Genomic DNA, 26,347 nt, shown 5'->3' with positions numbered 1-26,347 from the left:
AACAAGTGAAAACTGCTTTTTTCAGACGCAGTGCTGTAACTTGAAGGAGGATCAGCAGTGTGTGGCATGTTTTCTCCACATATCAGAAGATATTCACAACTGAAACGTATTCTATGGTTTTTTCAGGCCCCGATATCTGTGACTAAAAAATGGAAGAGTTGTCTCAAGGAGGAAAAACGTCATTGATGCATTTTCATTACTTGAGTTCAATATAAATTTGTTTAATATTTGAATAAACGATTGAAGAAGGCTCGCGGTTGCGGTTGAGGAAGACTATTGTAGCATAAATAGTTAAGCTAAAAGGAATGTACACAAACCGCAAAGTGATTTTAAAAAAAATGTATTCTTCATAATTCTGGTGATGGAACTACTACACTTTTTGAGCAGTCTTGAAGATGGACGACTTGGCATTTTTTTGCTGCTCCAACTTATGCTTGATGATGTCGGAGTCACTTCGGTGGCACAAACCGTGCAAAATCATAAGTCGTCGTACGGTAAGGAAATCCACATTTCCTGAACGAAAAGGAGAGCCTTCAGAAAGGAGAAAGAAAAAGCTCATGGACAAAGGAAACGTACCAGCGGCAATAGCATCCTTTCTAAAACATCAGGATTTCTATAAACAGGCCTCTCGGTTACTTTTTAATTAGCACAAACAATTGTCGAATAAATGTGATGCATAATAAATAATGTGATAATGTTGTGGATGTGATAAAATAGAAAACCAATTACTTTAAATTCTATTAATTACTTAAAAGTTTTGATCTCTTCAAAAGATCGACTTGTTTTCAAACCCATCAAGTCTAAGCAGTACAAAATTACATTTCTGCAAAACAAAATTACAAAATTACAGTCTACACTACAAAATTGTGTGTTACTAATTTATATGAAAGAAATGAAACTAACCAGAGGTGACTTCGTATTGAATACTAGGAGACCATAGGAGTCAATCTTCATAGCTTGCATAATGCTTCGGCACTCTTCGCTACAGCCAATTCAATATATTGAAGATCTGCAGCTGTACGGAAACGTAGCGTCGAAAATTCGCTTAGGAACGGATGACAAACTTGATGACAAACGAGATCTTCAGAAGCTAACAGAAGTGTAAGAGCACTAAGTAGAAGTAGAAGCATAGCTGCAATGAAAAGCAAGTACGCTGGCTCAAGCTCAGTACGCTTTCCCTATCGATCGCTTATTTACGCGCGATTACAAAGACTGCGGTAAGGACATCTGTTAATTGGCCATTACATATTCTGTTGAAATAGCTGCTGATGCTGATGATTCGTTGTGACTGTAGGGCTCAACGCGAGGCATCGTCGTTTTCATTGTGACGGTCTGGGGTCAATCCCTGCCAAAGACGCTATTTTTGCTTTTAGCGTTAGAGAATTTAAAGAGCATATTTCTCATCCGGCGGTGACGAATTTCTTACTTTCAGTCGGAAAAGCAATTCTGATGCTGCTACTGAGCGAAAAAAAGACATCTACAGGCGTTAGGGTTAAAATTAGTACAAAGTAGGCTCCACGAGTTTCTGAATACCTACGCTCAAAGTGATTTTATGATTTTTTTTTAGTAGCCAATGTGGAATGGGTCGCGGCCTACCGGTAGCATCTTTGACAATCTGACTGCTTTATAGTTAGTCTTTCTTCAATATCTTGACACTTCTTTTAATCTTCTCGCCTAATGATAATCATTTATTGGGTCTATTTATACACTTACTGCGGTATTTACAGATGTACCACGATGTTTCCGCCCTTTCTCTTGAGGAGAGCTTCATACGTTTAAAGAAATTAACTCCGAGCCAAAACCGTCTAGTCTATTTGTGAGCTGTTTGAAATTCGATATTTTCTGCTATTATCATTATTTCTGCTCAGGCTTGGGCTGTGAAACGAAACGCTGTGAAACGGCAAAGGAATCGTGACCGTGAAGTCCAGCAACATCTGGAGCTAATCGAGCAGCCTCTCCGCTCGAGGTCTTTGCTGCTCGAAATAGAAGGTTAAAACCATTTATTAAATTTATTATATATGTCCGACCCACCTTATTATATTTATAATAAGGTGAATAGGCCGGACACGTGATGCGCTTTAACGACAACCGTTGGACCAGAGCCGTGAGCGACTGGGTTCCCCGCGATATTAAGCGCACTACAGAAAGACCACCGACCCGATGGTCAGATTTCTTCACGAAGTCCTTCAAAGAAAAGTATTATGCTCTTCGTGTCCCACGCGAAGGGAGGAACCACTGGGCTACTCTGGCACGCGACCGGGAAAAATGGAAGAATTACTGGCGCCCGCTCGACCAGTTCGAAGATCAACGGGAGTCAAGGTGATCAAGGTGATTATATATGTAAAGTCTAATAAACATCTTCCTCTGTTGTCTCCTCACTGCACTGTTCCACATCTCCATACGAGCTACCCGGAACACACATTATTACAGAAAATGTGTATTCCAGATAGCTCGTATGGAGATGGGAAGGTCTGCGAGGGGGTCGTTTTTAGGAGGGATTTTTCCCAACGATTTTTTCCTATACGCTTGACCTTGGTAGTGACTCAACTTGTTTCTGATAACGCCTCCTGCTTAAAGGAGAGGTAATTTCCGAGTTAAGTAAGCTGCTGCTAATACTACTACTACCGATACTATACCACTCCTTACCACCGGCGCGGCGAGCGGCGCGTGCGAGCGGGTGTTCGCTGCGTTCCATCCAATGCTTCCCACGTATATTAGTGATAATAATCGGATTGGGACAAATATTTGGCGGCATGCACCGCCATGTATAACACTAGCGTACACTCTAGTACAGGAAACACTCACTTTTTCTGATGTATAGGAGGGATCCGGTCTTCAATATAGATTTATTGATCCAACATGATTTGCAGCGCCATACCACCAGAGATAATGAATCTCGCGTCTGCTTTTCACGCAGCCTTGAGGGCAGCAGCAGCTTGTAATGAGCGTGAAAGCAGGCAAGTTCAAGCACTAATACGATCAGTCCCACTTGAGTCCCCTCGAAGTGAAAGTTGGTGATCGCGTTTCTGTACGCGATAGCATTCCTCATCCAGGGCTTTCTCACGAACTGTCTAACCCTTGGTTAGGCCAATTTGGGGTTATAGAGGTTGATCATCCGCACCTTACCGTTGCCAGCGTTTCGTCCCCTCAGTCAGCGCTTAGAAAAGTGCACATGAACCAAGTCAAGAAATGTTTTGAACTATCCGGCCCGGTGTTCTCTTCTCCGTGCCTTCCCGCTGAGGAGCATCAGCGTGCGTTAGCCTTGGCTTGGCCGTTGAACAAGACGTTTGCGGTTAGTATCGGAGCGCCGGAACTGTTGATACAGTTACACATACATATAACACTCATTTCAGGTCGCAACGGACGTCGGTTTAGCGGAGTACCTCGGTCTCTCAGTCACGAGAGCTCTTTATTTTCTTTTATTCTCTACTTTCCTTTTCTTTTCCTTCGATCTCATTTGCCTCTACTTCTCGTTGATGATGCCGCACTTCTAATTCCATGCATCCCCGCAAGGGGGCCTAGCGTCCCATCGTCTCGTAGCTGGGACCGAACCAGGAACAACTTCGCCTCGCCAGAATCCGGCCAGAGCTGAGTTAAGTGCTTTGTCAATTTCTTCTTTTTCTACTTCTTCTTTCAGCCGGGCACCGGCCGATTCTGAGTCCAGTGTGTATCTTTGCCGAGATCGGGCAGATTTAATTCTAGTGCACCTCTTGGCAGCGAGCCGACCGATGTTCATTGTGTTACTTCTCATACGCGGGATCCGGCAGATATGAAGTTTAGTCCATCGTCGAGGGGAGTAGATTTGATTTTTTTTCAGGGGTTCTTTGGCATTCGGTAGGTAGTCCACCGCAATCATTCCCCAGTCAAGACCCTTTTTCCCATAAACTTTACGGCAGGGATCGAGGTCGCAGTGCCAGTCACAACGAGAGCAGTCCGACTCTCGACGAAAAGCCCACACCCCAGCCGGTACGCATAACGAATGAAACATCGCCTGGTTTCCACCATTATTTGAAGCATTTGCGCCCGTGGGCGAAGTTCGTCAACCCGCGTACCGTCCGTGTCCTCCGTAGCCCCCTCCTACAGATACACCTCCAGAAGCGGACGAGAATTTATTTGCACCTTCCTCCTTCTGGTTACCCTGAGCTTAGTTTCCCCATAATCCTGATACCGGAGAGAGGAGTACCCCCTCAGTTTCTTTGACAGAAGGTCTCATATTCAGATGCTGACGTCGGTCGGTAGACACCCTCAGGTCTCACGATACCGTGACTCTTATTGTTAATCGCATTAGGCCAGCCCTCTACCAAGTAGTCTCGACAGGATGGGCTCAGGCGTTATTCTCGAAGCTAAGGACTTTTCTACCGTAGAGCCCGATAGTTGTGATTTGCATTGCATAATTCTCGACCAGCATGTCATCAACATTGTTAATGTCGTTGACGTTGTCATCAACGCATAGAGGATTTGATAAGTCCATGGTCTCGGTTAAAGATTATATGTGGGCCTATGACGTGAAACCCGAATCTGAACGAAGTAGTCAGGCGCTCTGCTGTTTTGCTCCAGTCTCACATCCCTCGTACGTTGACTCTTGAGAGCAACTCCACCTATTTTTCAGAGCAGCTCGCTTTGTGTTTACGTCCCCCGATAGCTTACTGTTTGCGTCAATTAGCACTATGTACGACGATCGACAGACGCACTGGGTGACTGGAACGACACACAGTTTTCGGATCTTCCCGTTGCACGTTCACTTCGTTCTCACGGACATGCCGACCAAAGCTGAATGGTCCAATGGCCATGTAGATAGTCGGTGCTAATGTTTTCACGCGTGCCACAGCTAGACGAGCAGATTTGGAGTCGCAGTCCAAGATTTTGAGGGTAGTCGTCGATATTAGCGGTTGGCATAATCGGTCGGTAGAACGTCTCGCTCACGAACACGGTCGTCGCCTGATCGATAATTCTACGTGGGGATCGGCAGCCCTCGCCATCATGGATAGGGTATATGGCCTGGGTTGAGGGCTGCTTCCACAGTGCAACGCTTACTAATGATATTCACTTAGGTAAGTACTAGCCTATGTGTTGCTGTTTGAGTTTGCTTACCGTTTGGGTCCTTTCTGTAGGGTGATGAGGCGCTTGAGGGGATAGGTCACTAATGGCTTTGAGTTTTCCAGGCTCTGACGAAGGCGATATCGCCGAAACGTTGGCCGCTGTTTAATAAAGATCGATACCAATCTTGACTACAGCTCAAGGAAATCAGTTAAAAGATATTCACTTCATTTCATGTTAGTACATCAGTCTGTGTTTATTGGTGACAAAAAAAGGACAGGAAAAAAACCATGAAATCTTTCGCCTAAACTTATGAAAAAAAAGAAGAAAGCGTTGTTAGAAAAACGCAACTATAACCTTACGAAAAAAAAAACCACTACCATTATTTTTATTGATGAGTGAAAACGAGTGAAACGAGGACTACAGAAATCCCGAAGACTGGCTTTAGCTGGATGTTAAGACTGCACTGATTTCATCCACATAAACAAGTTACTATGAGAAGTTCTCAATCCCAAACAAGTACTGCGGACAACTGCCGCGCTCCATTCAGCACCACAGATGCTGTAAGCGTAGTGGTCCTGGGTAGGAAACCTGGTTTGAGTGGCGGCGCACCCCAGACAGAGACTTGTCGAATCTTCATTGTGCGAGGCGACTTTCTGTTGTCCCTTTTTGATCTCCATTATGAAGGTTAAGTAGACATGTTCTTTTGCCGATCAGGAAGGTGTTTATCACTTGTTTTCTTCTCTGTTGCACAATTCCTGCATATATATTCTTGTATGACTAGACCTGACATTAGTTACTCTGCTAACCTTATATGTTTGTATTTTTTTTCGCTATTCTACTTAGTTCTTGGTTTGCTACGTGTATTTCTCTCTTTTGCAGGGCCATGAGTTTTGACTCCGTCAGTGAGGAGTCCAACTCCAATGATGCGCCATCAGCAAACTTGAAGAGTTCGAATGGTCGCCGTTTTTCCAAAGATCAACCTGGTTAGTGTTTTCTCTGGGATTTGATCACTTCCTTAACATCTTTTTTTCTGTCAAATTGAACTTTTCGCGTCGAGATTTGCGTTTGCGGATATTGTTCAAAGCAGTGTTCCGAAAACTGGGAAGTACGTTTGCGAATGTGCGTCGATACAAGTGTGTCTCATACATCAGTGCATTTATAAGTGCTGTCTTGTCGAAATCTGAAATGTTGGGACACAAGTGTTTCATTTCCTTCCTCTTGTAAAGAAATCGCGTGACCTTCTAGAGTTGAAGCTTGCGTAAACCTTTGTGGGCTAAAGCGATATAAAGTTATGGTGGATGGCCTCTTAGTAATGGGTGAGTAGCACGAATTACAGACCATCAATTTTCCCTTATGAGTTCGTTCCTCATTGCACCAACCTTTTAGGTTTGAAAACATTATTTAGATGTTTCTTTCATATGTCTAATCCTTCAAAGTTTTACTTCAGGACTCTTCTTAATCCACTATTATCTACGCTTGCTTACCTCGATATAATTTGGTTGACTTTCCTTTTTTTATTTGATTTCTGGAATTTCAAGGACACGTATGAAGTATTCTTCACGGATATAGGAATTAGTGAGATTTTCTTCTAGTTAAGATGTTTAGAGAAGATGTTGCTGTTGAAGTTTATCGAAAATCGAAAAGTAGTGGGTCACAATCAGTCTAATGGAAACACAAACTTTCTCAACTTTTGTAACACTTGTAACTTTTCTGTCTGTAGTATCTGGAGGTGGCACAAGCCAATAAAACACAATAGAGCAGACTTTGTTTCGACGATTGCGTCGCGGCGCGCAAAACTAGAGCACAGTAATCTCGCCTCAAGCTTCCACTCATACATGCGATAGTCGAAGTCGCCAGCGCTACGATCCCGTAACTTTTTGACGGCTGATGAAAGAACCCCTCTCGACGCTGAAAGACGCTTGGCGAAAGGACCCTCTTCACTTTTGCACGGTTGGCGAAATGATTCTCATCACTTGAGTTGCACCCCATGAGCTAGGCTCCCTTCACCTAATATATAATAAGCAATATTAGTTTTTGTTAGATTGTTTTATTGGTGTTCGAGTGATATTGATGCTATCAATCGTCCTAGCAAGTGTGAAAACTGTCTTGCAGGCACACGTTGTTTCTGGAGGCATATCTTAAGTAAAGCAAAAGTGACTTCTTGCAATCCTGATCTTATCATATATTTGCTTAGAACTTCAATTCTTGAGCGCGGATATTTAAGCGGATGAGAGTTCAAAATTCATGTTTTTTTTACAAACTGCTTCGAGCTTCCTTTAAGAACGAAGAATTCTCATAAAGGCTTTGAAAGCTTCATGAAGAAGGTCTATTTTATTCTTTTACATCGTAATTATCATTATTATTATTTTACATAGTAATATGAGGGAGTCATAAAATAATGCACAGGTAAACCGTATGGGATTCACCTCTACTTTTTGAACGCAAACCGATAGCGTGTATGGTGCAAGGTATGCTTCGCAAGATGTGAAGCATGTTTTTCGCTCGATACCGAAGAATCCACCTATGGAGCTAGTATGTGGGGGGGACTCATATCTTAGTTTGGATCCATAAATGCACTTCATATCCTACGTGCTTTATTCTGGTAAGTTTGTAAAACGCTTTCGCTATAGGAAATGATGAATGCAACGACTGGACATGTTCTGTTCTGATGTTTCGGAAATGTAAAAAAATACAACCCTATCTAAGCAATTTTACTGGTGCGTGTTAGGAAAAATTGTGAAAATACGAATGAAAAAGCTTCAGTTCTGGTTGGAAAAAGCTAACGATGTGCTTACTATCAATAACCAATTCGAGAAGTTTAAACATGATTGCCCTGAAAAGGATATGAGTTCATAGCCGATAGTAACCTTTAACTCGAATTTCTTTTTAGTTCACGAACCAAGAAGCTCACAATGACTTTTGAAGTCTGGTTCCTCTATTTGAAAGAAAACGAATTCTTACACAATTACGTTCATGTAATGAAAATATTCTCATCTACACTTTGAGATTTTTCCCCGAAAAACTATGTCTAAAATTTTGGCAAACCCTCTGCTCCATTAGCAAAGAAGACGAGTTTAAAGGCAGCACCCCACGAATCTGAGGTGGTACGGATTTCAGGTGTAGTATTCGTATACGGAATAGTAGATTATGAAGAGGGGGTGATTCCGTCCATTTTTTCCTAATTTCCGCAAAAAGCCCCCGGGAAGATACGGCTTCGGGCGTTCCGGCACGCTATTTTCCACAAGAAGTTCGATTGGAGCGCGGCAGCCTTCTCCACGGGCCGCGTCTTCCAGGCCGTTTTTCTCGGCAATTAGGAAGAAATGGGCGGAATCACCACCCTCTCCATAATCTACTATCCCGTATACGAATACTCCACCTGAAATCCGTACCACCTCAGATTCGTTGGGTGATGCCTTTAAGAATGTTTTGTTTGTTTTTTCAAGTGAAGTGGAGCTCATCTTGCGGCTTCGATCCCAGAATGGTTGCCATTTTCGTGATCAGCACATGTCAGGACTTTATCAGACGCGGTCTGTTTGCATCCAGAGAATAACTGAGCTCCAATCAATACTTCTACGTTGAGAGTACCTAATAAACTCAATTTGCTCTCTACTTTTATGAAATTGTGTCCCATTAATATTTTTCAAATGTATTGTGGAGTCATTTATTTACGGATATAAATGGGTGATGAGATAAATGAAGCAGAGAGGTAAACATGTTTTGTAGCACCTTGAAATTTAAACAGTTACGTATGATAACAATCCTAACGAAAGATACCTCCTTTTGATGATATTTGGATTAACATGGAAGCTTATATGTATTATGTCTTTCTCGAGGACAAAACACTAGTACTTGCATCTAGTCTTGTTCGGCATGACTGGGAGCTAGGAGTTCAAACAGCACTAAACAGTGTCCATTATTCTCCTGGTTTACCTTTCTCCACTTCCCATTAGTAACAAATTGAAACCGTAGCTTCTTGTACTTGACAACATCGTAATATGTTCCAAAAAGTAGGCAGTGTTTGCCTGAACTAAAGCTGTTAAACTGTTTTAATGGGTCACAATACGTTTTCAAGCAGCTGTATTATGTTATGATTTATAGCTCTTAGCTTCTTTTTCGGATTATATTCAATTTCGTTAATTGTATTATATCTTAAAGGCATCACCCCACAAATCTGAGGTGGTTCGGATTTCAGATTGAGTATTCGTATACGGGATAGTAGATTATGGATAGTGGGCTGATTCCATTCATTTCTTCCTAATGGAGGGCGGCCGTTATGTACCCGCTGTCGAATAAGTGCCTGCTGAAGAGGCTGTCGGTAGGCCAAAGCAGGCACATCTTATACTAGTTGTGATCACTAAGCCGCGCCCACCCATCTCCTCGTCACGGCCGTGTTTGTATTGCAATTAAGTGATAAAGTTGACTTCTAGGATGGTTCAAAGAACGAAAAGATGCCAACGTAGCAAGTGGAAAAAGACGTAGAGAATGAAAATGCTCAAAATGAAGAAAGAACATAGAAAATTTGTACAAGAAAAAAACGACATCAAAAAACATAAATGAGGCTGAAAATTGAAAACGTTCCAAAATAAAAGTTAAAAGGTGTAGAAACAGGAACCTAGTTTTTCAAAAATGTAGATTTGTGATTGAGAAAAAAACTATATAGAAGATATAGATGTATATTTGTATTTATACAGATTATTTAATCCATGTGAGATACTGCAGCAGCTTTTAAAGATTTCGATTTGTTTGCTTTACACAAATAAAACACTTATTTTCTATTTCCTGGGATTTCGCGCGCAATCGTTCGATGTATCTCTATACAAAAGCGATCGATACTCCGTACAGAAACAATATCAAAGATAACGTGCTCCTGCGCGGCATGTTTCGCACCCCCTTAGACGATGAGGGCCGAAGATGGAAGATGTGATGGGCGGGGCGTAAGGCGAACGCAGCGCAGTGCTCTGCTGACGCTATTAACTGCTGCGCAGAGCAATTAACGATAGCCGTTGCCAGTCGTTTCCCCTAAGGATAGGTTGTCGCGGAGGCTGCGGGTACCTAACGATACGCACCCCTTCCTAATTGCCATAGAAAACGGCCCGGAAGATGTGGATGTCCAATCGAACTCCTTGTAGAAAATGGCGCCGGAACGCTCGAAGCCGTATCCTCCAGGCCGTTTTTTACGACAATTAGGAAGAAATGGACGGGATCACCCCCTTTCCTCAATCGACGATCCCGTATACGAATACTCCACCTGAAATCCGTATCACCTCAGATTCGTGGGATGCCTTTAATGTTAGAGGAGTCCAGGAAATCAAAACAATAATAAAGATGTCAACGGATTAGTAAGAAAACAATTTCACTAATGAAATGAATTTGCTATCATAACCAACAAAGTTAGGTATCGGCAATAAAACTTCCTCAACAACGAAAAAAAGTCACGATTTTGACGTGGTGCGAAATCCACAGGGAAAGCATAGAATTTGGATAGTAGATTGCGGGGTCTAGCATTAGTCCCCTCATCTTTCCTTAATCGGCGTGTAGACCAACTTAGTTCCTACGAGGTGCGCTAGAATGTACATTCATGTATACTGTACACACTTTCCAGTTCCCTTTGCAGCTTATTCATTTGTCCCACTTGAATAGGTGGTTGAGAAGACATAATTGATATTCGATCGCTCACACCACGCACACTTTTTCCACGCCGTTGTTACGACGATTTCCAAGTGCGTCACTGCGCTATGTTCCGCAATGTACTACGCGAAGTCTACGCTTTGTCTGTGGGTTCCGGACCAGATCAAAATCATGATGTGTTGCTTTTAAGGGAAATGTGTTCAAAAGCTAGGATATTGGGAAATGCCGTTGAAAGTTCTTCGATTCTAGAAGCTTGTGTTTTCATTTAATCTTGATAAGCGGACTTGTTTCTCGTCGGCAAAAAGGGGAGATTGTTATGACTTTGATCAATGTTTTATTTGAGTCGAGATGTGTCGATTTGAATTTAAGGAATGAAAAACTGGTACTCCCTTTGTATGCACATAATATATTTCACGTTAGTTAGTTCATTTTCTGGTAAGAAGTCATATGATTCACAGGCGACTTCCATATTTCACATGTTTTTGGACCAAAGTAATTCGTATTTAGATACGATGGATATCTCTCCTGGTTCTTCCCATGAGCGTAGATCTCGCAGAAGTTCGAGGGACAGGGAAAGAACTCCTAGTCCGCGCTACAGATCACACAAAAAGAAAAAGCGAGAGAGGACACCATCAGCCTCACCACCATTTGATAGAAGCTCGAGGTATGTTGCTCTTTTGTAGTCCATGAGTGTATGCTGTGAGTTTGTGCCGGTATTTCCTAATTTTGGAGGTCCAATTCATTCCTTTGAAATTCTGAAGGTGTTCTAAGAGAACCATCTATGTCTCCTGATATTGTACACATTCAACAAGGTTGGTTTTTCTCTCAGAATCTCATACGGCTTTACACGGTGATGATATTTCACACCCCGATAACGACTACGAGTATCGCTATTCAGAATGCTGGATTTAGAGGAGCAATTGTCGTGACATTTTTGGTTTCTGGTACTTGGAATTGCATAGATGATAGTGCGCAAAATGCCATAACATTTTAGACGAAGATTAAGCTGATTCTGGAGTGAACTCTCATAATATGTGTAGTCGGGTCAAAAGGACATAAAGCTCGGTGCAGTTGCGAAAGCGGCTACGCTTGAAGCTGTGCGCTGGAGCATAGCGGCTAAGATCTAGGGGACCTTTGCAAGTACCACTCATCGCTCATTTTGCGATAGTCTCACTTCAATCCTAAACGCTATCTTCGTCACGTTGCTTCGATCGTAGCCGCTTAAGCAGGCACACCGAGCTTCATTTAGTTTTGATCCAACTATACTTAGTATCCAGAGTTTGCTTTCTCTGTGATCCTGGCGTACAAAGACGCATTTTGGCAACGTTGAGACGAATTTCCACAACAAGGTTTTCTAGCCGTTCTTCACAGCTATCATGCACCCTTCTACTTTTTCTTCATCAGCATCGCCACTATAGATGATGTTGTCTCTGATATCGATGAGGGGCCGTGCATTTATTGTTATTGCATCGGAAGGGATACAGAGATAATGCAGAACTCTAGACAGGACGACTCTTTGCAGATCACTCGACAGTGTTCTGTAGTTCAGCGTGACAAAATGGATAGTTGTTGCCAAGGATTCCATGCACTCTTTAGGTTTTTGTCCTTATAGGTTGGCACCTTCTCCCAATACATGAGGGTGTTGCGTCATATCATTCTGGTGGCTCGCAGCTACATAACAGCTAATACTGTGTATACTCGGTTACAGAATTGCACTCACTACGAGCATTGGCTCCGTGAGCAAGTAGCATACTGTAGTCAGACTTCTACACGCTCCCTTATCAGTTTAAACAACATTTACATCCTCCATTCCTCACTAACGTTGTAGGATAATTCATGTATTCTTTCTATATTCTCTTTTCTACTCCTCTAAGTAGAAAAAGAAAAGAATCTTAAACCTCAACTTAAACCTTAACTGGATTTAATACCTTCCACATAAAACAGCTCTTCGAATCAATTGTAAGAGTCACGAAATTAGAATTTCATTTGAAACTAGATATTTTGGTGTTTTCATCTGTTTTCATCTTTTCATCTCATCATACGTGCTAATCCACTTTTTTTTAACCCTTTGCACTCCGTTGTCGCTGTACGTGCGACGTTAAAAATATGTACTTTAAATCTGCTGTCGCCGTAAAGTCTTGTTTAGCTCATTTCAGCACTTCCAGATGAAAAAAAATGAAATATTACGTCATGAATATTCGTTCGTTCCTGCGGTTTTCTCCTTTGTGCTTTTACTTTCTTACCTTTTCTTTACTTCACATATTATGGAAATGAAAGAAAAGAGACTATGTCGAACGTCCAAACAGACAAGAAAAGGGAAAACAACGCGAGGCTAGCGATTCTCGTCCTGGAAATCCTCGAATGCTTATGTACTACTGCTTCCAAAATTATCAGACTGACAAATTTCAAAATATAAACACTTTATTTCGTTGCAGTCTTATAAACTAAAGTTAGCTAGTAGTGGTGTCTACAACAAATAAATAGTATTGTAATAATTGTATTTTCTATTTTATAAAATATGTAATCTAGTACTAGAATAGTATCTGTAACGAAAAACTGCTGGTGTTCTATGTGCCTGACTAGGTTGTAGTGCAAAAGGTCAAATATTTGATAATGGTGCGAGCTGCCGGCTTGACCGGCTTCTCGTACTGGTGACAATATTTTTTTTTTACCACAAGTACTAGTTTGAGAAAGCGATGTATACTTTAAAGAAGTCCAAGGAAGTCTAACTACAAAATCACAGACGCAGTTCTCAGGTTATCTTAAAAAGCTAGAGTCTTCGAGTGCTTCTTAACATATACAGAAGTTGAGATTTGTGTTTAAAAAAACGAAGTTGTCAAGTTTCCAAGCCTACATAGCAAAATTAGGTCAAAGTCAATTCCGGTAAATGCTCGATGGAATTGTTAACCCCGTTTCTATACCCACAGTCGACACTCTTATTCCGCTCGCAGTCTGGTTTTTGTTTCAATCCGTAAACACCAAGTGACAAATTGCAGCGTGGTTGCAAAAAAAGGTAAAATCGATCGTGAAATATGCTATTCGTGATAAGCATTGTCGATTACCCTCAATGACCAAGTGCGGTCCAGTTCCATAGGTTGCGGAAAGAGGAACTCAACCCTGTATGAGAGGCACTTGACTTAATTGCCGGGCTAGTTTTGTCCTTTGACGCGGTTGACCGCACCTTTGTCGAGGCCTGTGGTCCCTGAACTTTCTCGATCTACAGTTCGCATAGAAGCTATCCGTTCTTTACTTTCTCACATATTCTGGCATACGTTAAACGATCACTAATACGGTTATGGAACAAGGATAGCCGCTATACATCCGTTAGCTAGTAAACAAAACAATGTTACTGTTCATGTTATCGCACGTTTCCCCAAGCGTTGAATAAAAAACTAAGTCTGCAGATTTATATTGTTTTTAATTTGTTGTTTGTTCGCATGTTAAAGAGGACATGAAAGAGATAATCACTTCGTTTGTGAAAATGTTTGAAACGGTTCATCACTTATTACCGTTCTGCATCATAAAATCCCATGTCCCTGGCGTATCAATCCTCTTGGGATGGCCCAACGCGTGTTGCTGCAGCTCGTAATCGTTGAGGTTTCGGAAAGCGTGTTGGTCTATACAATGACTTGCGGGGGATCAGCCAATGATCAAATCAGTGCTTTTACCTTTCCAGACAAGACTGGCACCAATTTATCGACCCCGGAAGGATGAAAGCATGGTTGGCCATAGGGCGGTTTCGAACAATCAACTGTGCAGCCACAGCGGACCTCTTACCGATCGCACTACACCCGTTCTTTACATGCATTAGGTGGCTAATAAATCCAGATATAACTAATGATTTTTTCAAACGCAGAGAAGGGCACAAGCGCTCCGCTTAGCAACATAGTGGTTTATAATTGTATAGATCTATTAGCAATGGTATAGATGAGGTATTGCCTGTTTTGGATATTGACTATATGTTCACAATTCAGCCGTAGATCGAGATCACGTTCTCGTTCGAGGAGAGATCGAGATAGAAGTCAAAACGGTCGAGATCGATTCAAAAGGCGCGAGAGAGACGAGCGGAAAAGCAAGAAGGATAGACGATCGAGGCATCTCTAACATTTATATTTTGGTTTTTATCTTGGTTAAGCGATGCATTCTGCATTATTTCTTTTCATTAAAATTCATTCGCTTCCCAATGGTGAAAGTTTGTTATTTGGAGTAGTATATGTTTTATCCATTCAAATGTTCCAGGCGGGATCGTTCTCGATCACCACAAAGAAGGAAAAGTGGAAAGTCAAGACGAAGAAAGTCGACTAGTAGCGACAGCAGTGATGACGAAATAACGTACTCTCTGATCACTTTTCTTTTTCTAAGCGAATCCAAGTGTCTTCATTTCTTAACTCGTACTTCGACTGCAAATTTCTAGGCTTAGAGATCGAACTACTTTATTTGGCGAGCTGGTCCGAAAGCATGGTGAGTCAGCTGATGCACTTATCAGGAATCGCGACAAGCATCGCAAACTCAAACGTAGGAAAAGAGATACTTCTTCGAGCAGTTCGAGCAGTGAGGTTGTTCCTCGTTCACTACTATACTATAAAAGTTTTCTTCCGTAATTAGTTTCATAAAATAGGATGCGAAGAATATTGACAAGAAGCCTACGACTGTTCCAATGTCACTGCCAGTTGCTTGCCCACCTCCGACTTTTCTCGACCCCGCAACTGCACAGTATTATCAGTTGGTGAGTTTGCTTCAGGCTGCTACCACACTTCCAGCTCCACGCGCGCAGCTAAGTGCACGCGTTTTTTAAACTATCGGGGATTTTTGTTGGCAGCGTTGAGTATATTCTGGAGTCGTTTTCGTTCAGTTCGGCAGACATTGGGGTTTGCCATATTTGCCTGTTGTTTTCAGATTACTGCTAGCGGATTAGTCGTTCCTGTAGCTGTTCCACCTCCTTCTGTTGTTGGGATGCATTTACCACCTCCACCAATACCACCAGCTCCTGGAGCCTCTTCCATGGACTCAAAGGTTGCTTTTCTACTAGTTTTGCTTGGCAGCATAATTATTGTTTTGTTGTGATCTTTTTCAACTGTATTTGACTCGGAAATCACCACAGAATATTTCATCGCTACCGACGGAAATGGTGGTGCCACCACTTAGCAGTATTCCTGTTCCACCTCCTCCGGTTCCCCCGATTCCTTTCGAGCCTGCTCCACCACCTCCGATTCCACCGCTGCCTTCAATGACCGTTTCTGCCAGCGCGTTGTCTGATCCTGCGGTGCCATCAGGTTCTGGGGCCATCGGAGCCAGTAGTTTATCAGTTCCAACTCGCTCGTCGGGGTTACCAATGCCAAACGTTTCCAACATTAAGAAGAGAGGATTCGATCGTCCTACGTTAGTTTTTATTTCTCGCTACGCTTTAAAGAATTATTAAGTTTATTTTCAGAGTTCTTAACAAGATACGAAGAGGAATCGATTTATCAAATGAATGGGGCAGTGGATTTGTGGAAAAATATGAAATTTTATATCAAGTTGGTGAAGGTACTTATGGACAAGTATATAAAGCTAGAGATAAAGTAACAGGTTGGTTCGGTTCTCAGTTTTTCATCTTCCTCTCTTTTAAACAAGTGCTTTATTTTTTCACAACTATTATTCATACTAGATTAATTTCTGCAATAAGGTGCTCACGAAACGAATAAGTTTACTCGGAGTTCGCTGCTACTTGATGGAATATTAAGTGCATTCAGGTGAACAAGTGGCTTTGAAGAAAGTGCGATTGGAAAACGAAAAAGAGGGTTTTCCAATAACTGCTGTCCGAGAAATTAAGATTTTACGACAGTTAAATCACGCGAATGTTGTAAAACTTATAGACATTGTCACAGACAAATTATCTGCAGCGGATATGCGCACTGAAAGAGGTTAGTTCGATTTGCATAATCCCCCGTTACTGCTCACGAAAGCAATGTAAGGCAACTATCTTCATGTTTTTGAAGATAATTGTGATTTATTTGATTTGCTTACAGCAAATTTTTATTTGGTTTTTGAATACGTGGACCATGATCTTATGGGATTGCTTGAAGCTTCGCACTTGATCAACTTTCATAATGATCAGATTCGAAGTTTATTTAAACAGTTAATATTGGTAAGTTCCAAACGCTTCAGAATTTTGATGTTCCAGCCTTATTTTTGAGTCTGTACTTTCCCGAGTCTTTCGTTTTCTTTCCTATGGGAACACGAATAAAAATGAACACTGGTATTTTGCTAATTGATAGTTGCCTGTTTTCGATCCATGAAAAAAAGATGGAAAGATCACTATTTATCAGGGTATCTCTGCTAATCCCCCTACTTTCAGGGTCTAGAGTACTGTCATTCCGCCGGGTTTCTCCATCGTGATATAAAATGCAGCAATATTTTGTTGAATAACAGGTAAAACTTTGAAGAATTAGTTCACTGAACTTAAAAGAAACCAGGATTTTCTCGTTTTAATTTCTGAATGAGTATTTCTCGAGTATTCTTCGTTTGCTTATCATTCGCATCCTTCATTTACACTAATTTTCATGCAGAGGTGAACTGAAGATAGCCGATTTTGGTCTTGCTCGTTATTATTCTTCGGATCAAGAGAGACTTTACACCAATCGAGTGATTACTTTGTGGTATCGTCCACCGGAACTATTGTTGGGTGATGAGCACTATGGTCCAGCGATTGACGTGTGGAGTATCGGGTGGGATTTCCGTAGTATAAAATAAAGTAGAACCTTTCCGCTTAATCAAGCAACACAAGATGAAGTAACAAGTTATGGGTGATTTTGTTATGCTTTGTTGCACCTCGCAGTTCAAGGCTGTTTTCAGTCTTATTTGTATGTCTATTTATTTATTTAGTACATGATTCATGTGTTTAAAACAGCAATGCCTAGCCTGCGATAACATGTACCAAATAATAAAGTAGTGAGTAGTGAAAAGATACAAAATGGAAACATTAGGAATGCAGGTAACGATTGACGTTTTTGAAGGAGTGAGGGGACCATCTGTCTTTTACTCAATTGAGTGTATTCAGAACCAACTTTGATCGAAGAGAACTAGAGTACAGGACAGCAGTTATGTTTCTTTCAGGTGCATCCTTGGGGAATTTTTCACAAGGAAGCCGCTTTTTCAAGGCAATAATGAAGCAGGGCAACTAGACCTTATATCTAAGGTAATTTTGTTCGCTTTGGTTTTCTTTTTTTCTCCCATATAATTATTCTACTCAAGGTCTGTGGCACACCATGTTTGGCGAACTGGCCTGATGTAGAGAAAATGCCCCTGTTCAATACACTTCGGAGTAAAAAGCAACATGTGAGATGTCTTCGTGAGGAGTTCTCACAGTAAGTTTTATTTATATTAATATTTGTTCAAGTGAACGTTTTCATTCTCATTACAGTTTATGTCGTTGAAAAACAGACAATGTTTGTAACTGACTTGGCTGTAAATGCCAGGGTTAACGCGAACAAGTTACAGGTTTTTTTTTTTACAGAATAATGCCGTCTGGTGCAATCGATCTCATGGACAAGATGCTTTTGCTAGATCCGAAGCGTCGCATCTCTGCAAAAGATGCCATTAGTCATTACTGGATCAAAAATTTCGACTATGCCACAGTTCCTCCACTGAGATTGCCGCAACATCAGGTACTTCAGAACAAACATCTCTTGTCGACCATTTCTGTTTTTATGCAGTTCCGTTGTGGTAGATACAGAGGATTCTGTGAGCTGTGAAAATTTTAACAACATTTTCATTTCCAACAAGTATTTACTTAGCGCAACACTCATTGACCGATATGTTATCTAGCACAGTAGCACACAATTAATTACTTATTTCCTTAGGACTGTCATGAGTTGTGGAGCAAGAAACAGCGGAAAGAACGTCGCTCGCTTAATCCAAAAATGACAGTTCCACCTTTTGACGGCCAAGATTTGGAGACCTCGAACCATCCATCTTGTATTGGTCCGAGCAGTCAATCACTGCAGTACGATAGGCGGCGAAATTCCCCATCAAATGGATTTGTGCCTGGATCTTCATCGATCAATCCTTCAAAGACAGAAGGTGTAATTTATGGCTAGCTGGTGTCTATCTTTTATATTCGGCTTGTTTATTTAGCCATCGAGCAATCTATATATGCTGCTTTGTACGGATCCGACACTTCACAGCTAATACGACTTCTTCAATATACAAATGCAGCAGAAGATTTGCATATCTTCAACAAACTATCGGTATGAAATCCTCAATAAGAACTTCTCGAATACATATTTTTCTGCAGCTTCTTATAGTTTGGGCATATCTTCATATTCAGAGCGATATTCATCCTCCGCTAATATGTTAATTCTTTTAGCCTGGGATGTGTTATGTTTTAGCAGATCTCTCAGTTCGCCCCTTTGCAAGCAGATGATCCACGCCCTATGAAGGAGCGATTGCTGGAGCTTCTGTCCAATAGAAATTATTTCAGTACGTTTTAGCCTTTCTAGTGCATAAATCCATTATTTTCACTGAATGTACTTCTCGGATCAAATATTCACGTTTTCGGTTCGTTTCTATAACGAAAGTTCTTTATTTGCTGCACTCACTAGTAGCATAAATTATTCATCCGCTTAATTTAGAAGCGGATGATGTTGCCCATTGCCTGCGCGTTGTCATATTGTGTAGACAATCAGTTGAAGAGTCGTAGTGTCTTTCAGATGCGAAGCCATCGACAAACAATTTCATCGCTGGAAATACTGTCCAACAGGGACCTCGATCTGTTAATGTCGTCGACTCTGATGGATACCGAAGCCTTCCTCATCATTTGCAACCTCATGCCTACAGATGAGACTGTATTCATGTGATAAAAAGGTAATTTGGACTCGAAATGAACTTGAACTATAAACGCTGCTGTGAAGCAACATTTTGTAGAAGTGGTAGAAACATTCAGGAAATTCAGCATCCAGGATTGATCTAGTACTGCTGAGTTCTTGCTAAATGTCATTACGTTTGACATGTATATACTTTCTTTCCACAAAATTCATGTATGCGCTTGCGTGGCAGTTTTTGCAGTACGCGAAGGAATACTCTAATTACATCAATCCAACGTCAACAAATCAGCAGATGATCGTCGGGTGGCCAATGCAACATATCATATATTATTATCAAAAATATCGACAAGTATGAAAAATATCTATGAGCTTCAATTTTGAACGATCCGGCTGTCATTATACCTACAGCCGCAGAAGTTCTTGGAAAACTCAGTCGTTCATTGAGGCGATTTCATGCAAGTCGAATTCTTCAAGAAGTAAGTTTGCTGAATGTTAGTTATGCTCATTCTAAGGCGAGGATTCAGTGACAGAAATTATGATCACAGGATTGTGAAAATATCGTGAAAGGTTCCACCACGTTGTTGAAGCTCCAGTTCCAAAGAAACAATTTCTTTCTTCCATGGTTCTAACTATCAAAAACTAAATATGGCAGCCAACTCTTTCTTCTGAAACACATCTTAAGTATATATTTATCATTTTGGATACTTCACAACAGCATTTCCAGTCACTAGAGTTGTGGTAAGAACATCCAGTATAACATCTGTAGGTAATTTATTACACCCAAACTTTGTTGAACGAGAACTCACCTGTAGTATGAAGCCACCTCTTTATGTTACACTGATGATCATTTGCTCATTTTTTGTTTGTTTTTTTCGTGGAAAAATGTGTTCAGGTGTTTTTTCACCTATTTTTTAAAATTATATCAATGCAGTAACATCCGCACATTGCTAACCAGATGGCTATAATGTGTATAATGCAACTGCGGTAGTTTCTTTATGTACTAATTATGAAAATGGCAATGGATGAAGTTTTATTGGAATCAGTTCCCTCCTCTAGGTACAGGTAATAGCCTCTTTCTGCTTTAATGACGTATAGATTGATTTGTGAATTCGTTTTTTTTTTTAAATCACATAACTCGAAAAATAGCTGTTGCTTGATAAAGTACAAGTTATGCCATCTTAATTACTGCAAATCACAGATTGGGGGTATTTGAGCATATGTCGAAGCCGTATTTTATGACTTTAAAAACATACTTTCAGCGTTTTGTTTGCTTTTGTTTAGAGTACTCAAGCCTTCTTCTTCTTCTTAAGGCACTCAACCGAGCTCTTATTTCTGGAGCTCTATCTCACTTTTTCTCTTAGTAACTTTTGTTTACCTGTCAGAGACCCTCTAAAACTAATAGCCAGGTCTTAAGGCACAGACTGATTTAGTTATTTACTTCCAGAAACAAGAGGCTACACCACTTTACCCGAGACATACGCACATCAGAATAACATTTTTTGCATGTTTTCATGTTTGCATACTTTTCCTCATATTTTTCACTTAAGTTATGTGAAATTTTTTTACTTGAATAATCCAATGATGCATATTAATATTACCAGAGCTGTGTAAGTTTTGAGCCTTATCTGCGCTTAGTTACTTCATAATTGTTACATATCTTAATGCATCAATAAAATGCTGAAGGATAGTGTGTAATGTGATTTCAGAGGCGCTGCTCAAAGCGGCATCGGATGCGTCCACAACCGGTCTCCTCTTCCCATCCCACTGAATTTTCCGATGTCATCCCGATTTCCGTTTGTCTACTTTGTGCTTGTTTCTGAGCATCGATTTATTTGATAGCGATGTTGTTTATAAAATTACTTATAAAACGTATAAACTTAAAAGGCTACAGTGTGAAGCAAAGATTACTCCTGATTTCCTGTAGGCCTACCTCTTTTTGGAGTCCTAAATGATGGCATTTTGAAGTATGTTCATGTAATACGTTCGATATCTGAGGTATGAAAATCGTTGTACTGTTTATATGCACAGTGGACATTAGTCGACTACCTACTCGCTCTCATATGTATTCCTGTCGAAGTTCTTTTGTTCATCCATTGCTCCTCAAGGTCTTTCCAGGGATTCCCTGTCATGGCTGGGATCACATAATCGCGGATGTCCACTTCCTAAATCGTAAGTAGATTGAAGTTACATGTTGTCCAAGTGCAACTTATAAAGGTCTAATATCAGTTCTTATTAAAGATTCCTAGTTGAATTTCAAAAAAAAAGGAAAAAAAAAACTCTGTCCATTACTTTTTGGCAGGTATAAAATGATACGAATATATTATTTGTTCATAAACCACCTTTTGGACGTTCTTCAGCCAGTATTTTCATGTCCGGTTCGTAGAATCGTAGATCTTATTGGACTTCTATTTCAGATAGGCATATAACTACCGGGTTTTCTGGATACTGAGTAATCATGTATTCTTATTCATAACTAGATCTATATCCTCTTAGTTGACTACGATGTTGCAGTTTCATATCTACGACATTTAAAATTATAAATTTTATGTTGTTCTCGTTGTTCTATAGCGCATGTTGTTCTCTTCAATTAGCACTCATCCTTTGACATTAGTAAAAAAAAGTGGCATTGGTAGATTCCTGGAGCTGTCATTCACCACATTAATAATTATAGCAGCCTTTCCTTGAATGCCGTAAGAACTATTCCATGTACTCATACCTCAAGGTAATGTAGGTGCTGCGCTTCTTGCCAACTAAAGTTAGCCATTTCTTATAATTTCAATTCAACTTTTATTTCTTATATGCAACATTCTTACGCATTGTACAAAGTGGTTTAGCATCATTGGATAACAACTAATTATAGCGTATTTTATTCACACCTTTAGTGCATTAATAATTCGTTGCACTTCTTATTTTGTATCAGATACGCAGGTATACTAATGTGTTCATCGAATTCAGAGATCTATTCTAAACCTTGAAGTCTCGGGCCTCTTCAAGCGAATTAGCGGAATTGAAAAATGAGAAATGTTCTGTGGTGCAGATGCGACAAAATAGATGAAAAAAGGTCGTTAGTGATAACATCACATGTAACGCTTGTTTGAGGATCGCCGTCAAAAATGGTTTCCGTGCGTGGGTCAGCAGCATTTTTTAAGGATTTGCGTTCTATAAGAAAAAAAAAGTAAAAATTGCGGGTACCCAGTGTTTTGTTCTTTGATTGTTCATGATTCTAGCGAAATACACTTTTTTGAAGAAATTTCCTGTCCTACCTGTTGCGTATACTGACTCTTGTTTTTGTAGGAACTCGGTGTCCCACGTGCGTTACCAAACGACGGCCGTCTGTTACTCTGCCATATTCCTTGACTGGCTCGGAAATAAGCAGCTGGTGAGCCACCACCGGATGAACGCCGAAAACTGCTGTCATTAGGGCTGCCATAGCAATTTTGGTATGGACTAGCGAACTGCTGCCCATATCCATTTGAACGTCTTCCTGAATCTAGTGGTTATAGAGGTGTATAGTCTTGCACTTCCAGGAATAACAGTTCTCATTAGATTTTCTGGACGACAACAATTACTTGTTGACATGTAAGCCGAAATGTAGGTGGGTTGCTTCCGGGCCATGGTTTCTCCTTCGAAAGTGGTGCGTAAGAAGCACTTTCGCTAGTAATCAGGATACTACTGATTTTCATTATAACACTAACGAACCATTCATCAAGTAGTGCACCTGTGCTCTCCACGAACTATGACACACAGATAATTTAAATGTCTTTTGTTTTCTTTGCGAGTCTATAGCCTACTCAGTAATTACACAAGAAGTCTCGAACTGGACTAAACTCCAAGTGATATTAGTCACAAATAGCAGGAAATCAGTTAGGATATCTGGTTCTTCGTTTTTTTGTTGTCAGTTTGTCAGTTTGATGACTTGTTTAAAGCGATAAGTCCTGTACCAATCTTTTGCTGGTCTGATCAAATAACTATGACACACATTTGAAATATGAACTGGCTCTTCAAATTTGTTTGTGCAGAACTAATCTTCATGCTAAGTGAACATTCTTCCCATTCCCTTTCTACGTTGATATTAGGCTTCTATGGAATTATTTTCACTATATAGCCATAGTCAGATCAAATGACATGAAGCACGGTGCAGTTATGTAAGCGGCTGCGCTTGAAGCGGCGCAGTAAAGACAGTGGTTGGAATCAGGGTAGGTGGGACCATCACCATGCGACTTCGCGCGTAGCCGCCTACGCATCCTGCTTCCTTTCATTTCGACCCTACTATAGAAAGAAATCTGTACATCACTAGCTACTAGAAATCCCTTTGTTGACTTCATACATTTTGTCACAGACAACAATTGAAAAAGGGTGTCTATGTCGAATTTGATACTGAGATTGTTGTTGATTTTCTTTGTTCTTAAGTGTTCTCTCGCAACATTTGGATCGGCTAACGCAAAATACTCTTGAAAAAAAGCTCAAAGCTCATCATACAAACCATGTTTACGATATACTTCCACTGAGGAGACCCTCAGTGGAAATAAATAATAATAGTGGAAAAATTCAGCTAAGGCATTGATGATTTTTTACTGTGTGGTCTCAAGTCGTGTATTAAAAAGGAAGACTATCAAGATCAGTAACGAATTGGAAACCAGTTATTTCTTTGATTATTGGACGGAATTCTTGTCAAAAGCTCTCCGATGCTGATCACTTGTCGCGCAGTATTAACTTTCGAAGAGAATATTCCGTGTCAAAGACTTCGTCATTAACGTGATATGCAAAGTTGTACAAGGCATGATACAGATCGATTAAATGTATATTATAAGTATATTACACGAGTATCAATATTTTCTTCACTTTCCGGTACTAGAATTACAGAGGAGTACCTCTTGAAGGATGTTTTCAAAAGTGAATGGTTAACTCCCCTTAAGAGAAGGGATTGCAATGTGCTACTATAGAATTGCTATTAAGCTGTATATGCAACCTTATCAACAAGAATCGTTCCCGGCCACTTGTAAACTCTATCTTCACGAAATTATAACGATAGAGGGTACCTGCTGAATGAGTGTAAACAACTATGCCTTTTACATTGTTCCTTTGTTCTCCATCGGTATAATCACGTTCATGGACCTGTTCCGGCATCCAATTGGGAAATCCTAAAAAAAGTTCCCTTGTTGTCATTACGGAAGCTGGAGATTGACTGCCAATGTAGACGTGTGACTTTGAGAATAAGATCTACTATTACTACAAAAGGCGTTATAATCTGAGATGAGGAGAAAGAGTACGAAAGAGCAATTGAAACTGACACTGCCTTTTCAAATACTACTTTTGCTATACTGTTATTTTACTGTTAATACTGTTATTTTACCTACCCTACTATCGTTATCGTGAAAACGTCAGTTGTCTATCAAAATCTGCAACATGGGACTGCTGCTCCGTGCTTCTCCTAGTCTTCCTTTTATGACGTAGCGCAATACAACCAACTTCTATAACTTCCCAGTAACTCCTTAACTGTACCTCAAAAAATCTCCAGCCCAAACCTTATCTGGTGCGACGCCTATTGTTCGTTTTCTACGATATTTCGTCCCTGTATCTACGTCACTACATTGATTTCTTACGGCACCGATCTCAATCTTCCACAGTTCAGGACTGAGACAAATCGATCGTGTAAGACTTCGATCTGTATAACATTTTCTACACATCCCACTCTGAACACTTCCAAGTTGAACTTCATTTCATTCAATTTCTCTTACAATTCATGTATTTCATGAATTCTCATGCCTCTTCCTATCGGTGTTCATTATTTGTAATACTTTCTTTAACTATACACATACATTAAATCGTCCCAGTAGCTCGAATATGTTCTACCATAGCAAGTCGTCCTTTCTCAAATGTGCTGTTCATATAAGCACGGATGCATACGTCCTTTTGGTCATACCGTCGCTGCTCTTGTTAGCTCTGATGCCATTCATCCTCTTAAGTTTTCATTTTCAGAAATGTCGCGAGTCAGCTCGGCCTTTGTCGCATATTTTCGAAGACACAGCAGAAAGGAGTGGATTGATTACTTCACGTCGACTCATTTCTGGGGTCCCGTCGCTAACTGGGGTATCCCTCTCGCAGCTTTAGCTGATTTGAAGGTTAGTACACGGTCCTATACGCTGCTGCATATTTCACGATGAATCAGTTCAGAAGAATCCTGATTTAATCTCTGGGAATATGACAGTGGCACTATGCCTCTATTCATCTGTATTCATGCGATTTGCATGGCATGTCCAACCGCGTAATCTCTTACTTTTTGCCTGTCATTTTACGAACTTGTCAGCCCAGTCAGCGCAGGTAAGTCCTATGCTGCCCACAGAGTTCTGCCACCGTTGGTTAAACGTGCGCGCCTACAATCAATTGTTGGATATTTACCGAGACGGAGAACGATATGGTACGAAATTAGGATTATAATGATCTTTCTGTTCTTTCATCCTCGATTATCTAAAGGTTGCATTGCTAACTTTCTGCGCCGGTGATGAATCTCAGCAGAGCGTTATACCAGCATTGACTGGGCACTGTGGGCAGCTTTATGGTGGCAAAATCATCCATACTGATGAAAGTTTTTAGCTCGTCCGATTTCTGAATCACAATTACTTGCACATCATCGAGGATCCTGTTGCGAAAAGGGATCGCATCTCTGAGGAAGCTGAAGACAGAGCTGCAGGACTCCATATTAAAGTCGTTGGTAATGGCGTTTGAGACGCAATACCTCGTCAAAGCCCATCACAAGTTGCTACCGTAGGGATAATTTGTTCGACCACTTCAATTACTTTGTTTTAGTTGCGAATAAACGGGTAACCGAGAAAATAAATCGATCGAAAAAGGATGAGGTATACGTTGGAAACTCC

At 40.7% G+C, this 26,347-nt stretch overlaps 5 protein-coding genes across 7 annotated transcripts; 3 read left to right on the top strand and 2 right to left on the bottom strand.

Annotated features, from left to right (window-relative positions):
* Positions 1–3,490: 3,490 nt before the first annotated feature.
* Positions 3,491–3,988, bottom strand: RB195_010518 (uncharacterized protein; the record flags this gene model as incomplete). The annotated part of the gene is made up of 1 exon (XM_064191566.1): positions 3,491–3,988. The coding sequence occupies one exon, from the start codon at positions 3,986–3,988 to the stop codon at positions 3,491–3,493; it is 498 nt and encodes a 165-aa protein (XP_064049149.1).
* A 418-nt stretch (positions 3,989–4,406) lies between these two features.
* Positions 4,407–21,292, top strand: RB195_010516 (uncharacterized protein; the record flags this gene model as incomplete). 2 transcript variants are annotated; one of them, XM_064191564.1, is made up of 22 exons in its annotated part: positions 5,924–6,023; positions 11,176–11,332; positions 14,643–14,762; positions 14,908–15,000; positions 15,083–15,224; positions 15,287–15,394; positions 15,565–15,681; positions 15,770–16,047; positions 16,100–16,236; positions 16,401–16,571; positions 16,677–16,795; positions 17,006–17,079; positions 17,217–17,375; positions 17,764–17,845; positions 17,902–18,014; positions 18,164–18,314; positions 18,510–18,729; positions 18,784–18,896; positions 19,038–19,128; positions 19,359–19,429; positions 19,486–19,512; positions 21,179–21,292. In XM_064191564.1, the coding sequence occupies 22 exons, from the start codon at positions 5,924–5,926 to the stop codon at positions 21,290–21,292; spliced, it is 2,757 nt and encodes a 918-aa protein (XP_064049146.1). The 2 variants fall into 2 exon arrangements, with proteins under 2 accessions (XP_064049147.1, XP_064049146.1); XM_064191563.1 differs by lacking the exon at positions 21,179–21,292 and adding an exon at positions 4,407–4,570 and having other exon boundaries at positions 5,920–6,023; positions 19,359–19,489.
* On the top strand, positions 4,668–5,228 carry RB195_010517 (uncharacterized protein; the record flags this gene model as incomplete). The annotated part of the gene is made up of 3 exons (XM_064191565.1): positions 4,668–4,801; positions 4,869–4,989; positions 5,163–5,228. 3 exons carry the CDS (start codon positions 4,668–4,670, stop codon positions 5,226–5,228), a joined length of 321 nt encoding a protein of 106 aa, XP_064049148.1.
* Positions 21,293–21,514: 222 nt separating the features above from the next.
* Positions 21,515–24,599, bottom strand: RB195_010515 (uncharacterized protein; the record flags this gene model as incomplete). 2 transcript variants are annotated; one of them, XM_064191561.1, is made up of 3 exons in its annotated part: positions 21,515–21,634; positions 22,736–22,956; positions 24,512–24,599. In XM_064191561.1, 3 exons carry the CDS (start codon positions 24,597–24,599, stop codon positions 21,515–21,517), a joined length of 429 nt encoding a protein of 142 aa, XP_064049144.1. The 2 variants fall into 2 exon arrangements, with proteins under 2 accessions (XP_064049144.1, XP_064049145.1); XM_064191562.1 differs by having other exon boundaries at positions 24,539–24,599.
* An 854-nt stretch (positions 24,600–25,453) lies between these two features.
* On the top strand, positions 25,454–26,198 carry RB195_010514 (uncharacterized protein; the record flags this gene model as incomplete). The annotated part of the gene is made up of 3 exons (XM_013440517.2): positions 25,454–25,594; positions 25,647–25,793; positions 26,067–26,198. 3 exons carry the CDS (start codon positions 25,454–25,456, stop codon positions 26,196–26,198), a joined length of 420 nt encoding a protein of 139 aa, XP_013295971.2.
* Positions 26,199–26,347: the final 149 nt, after the last annotated feature.

The sequence above is a fragment of the Necator americanus genome, chromosome III (assembly GCF_031761385.1).
Source record: "Necator americanus strain Aroian chromosome III, whole genome shotgun sequence".
Taxonomy (NCBI): Eukaryota; Metazoa; Nematoda; class Chromadorea; order Rhabditida; family Ancylostomatidae; genus Necator; species Necator americanus.
This window is presented reverse-complemented; position numbering and strand designations above follow the sequence as displayed.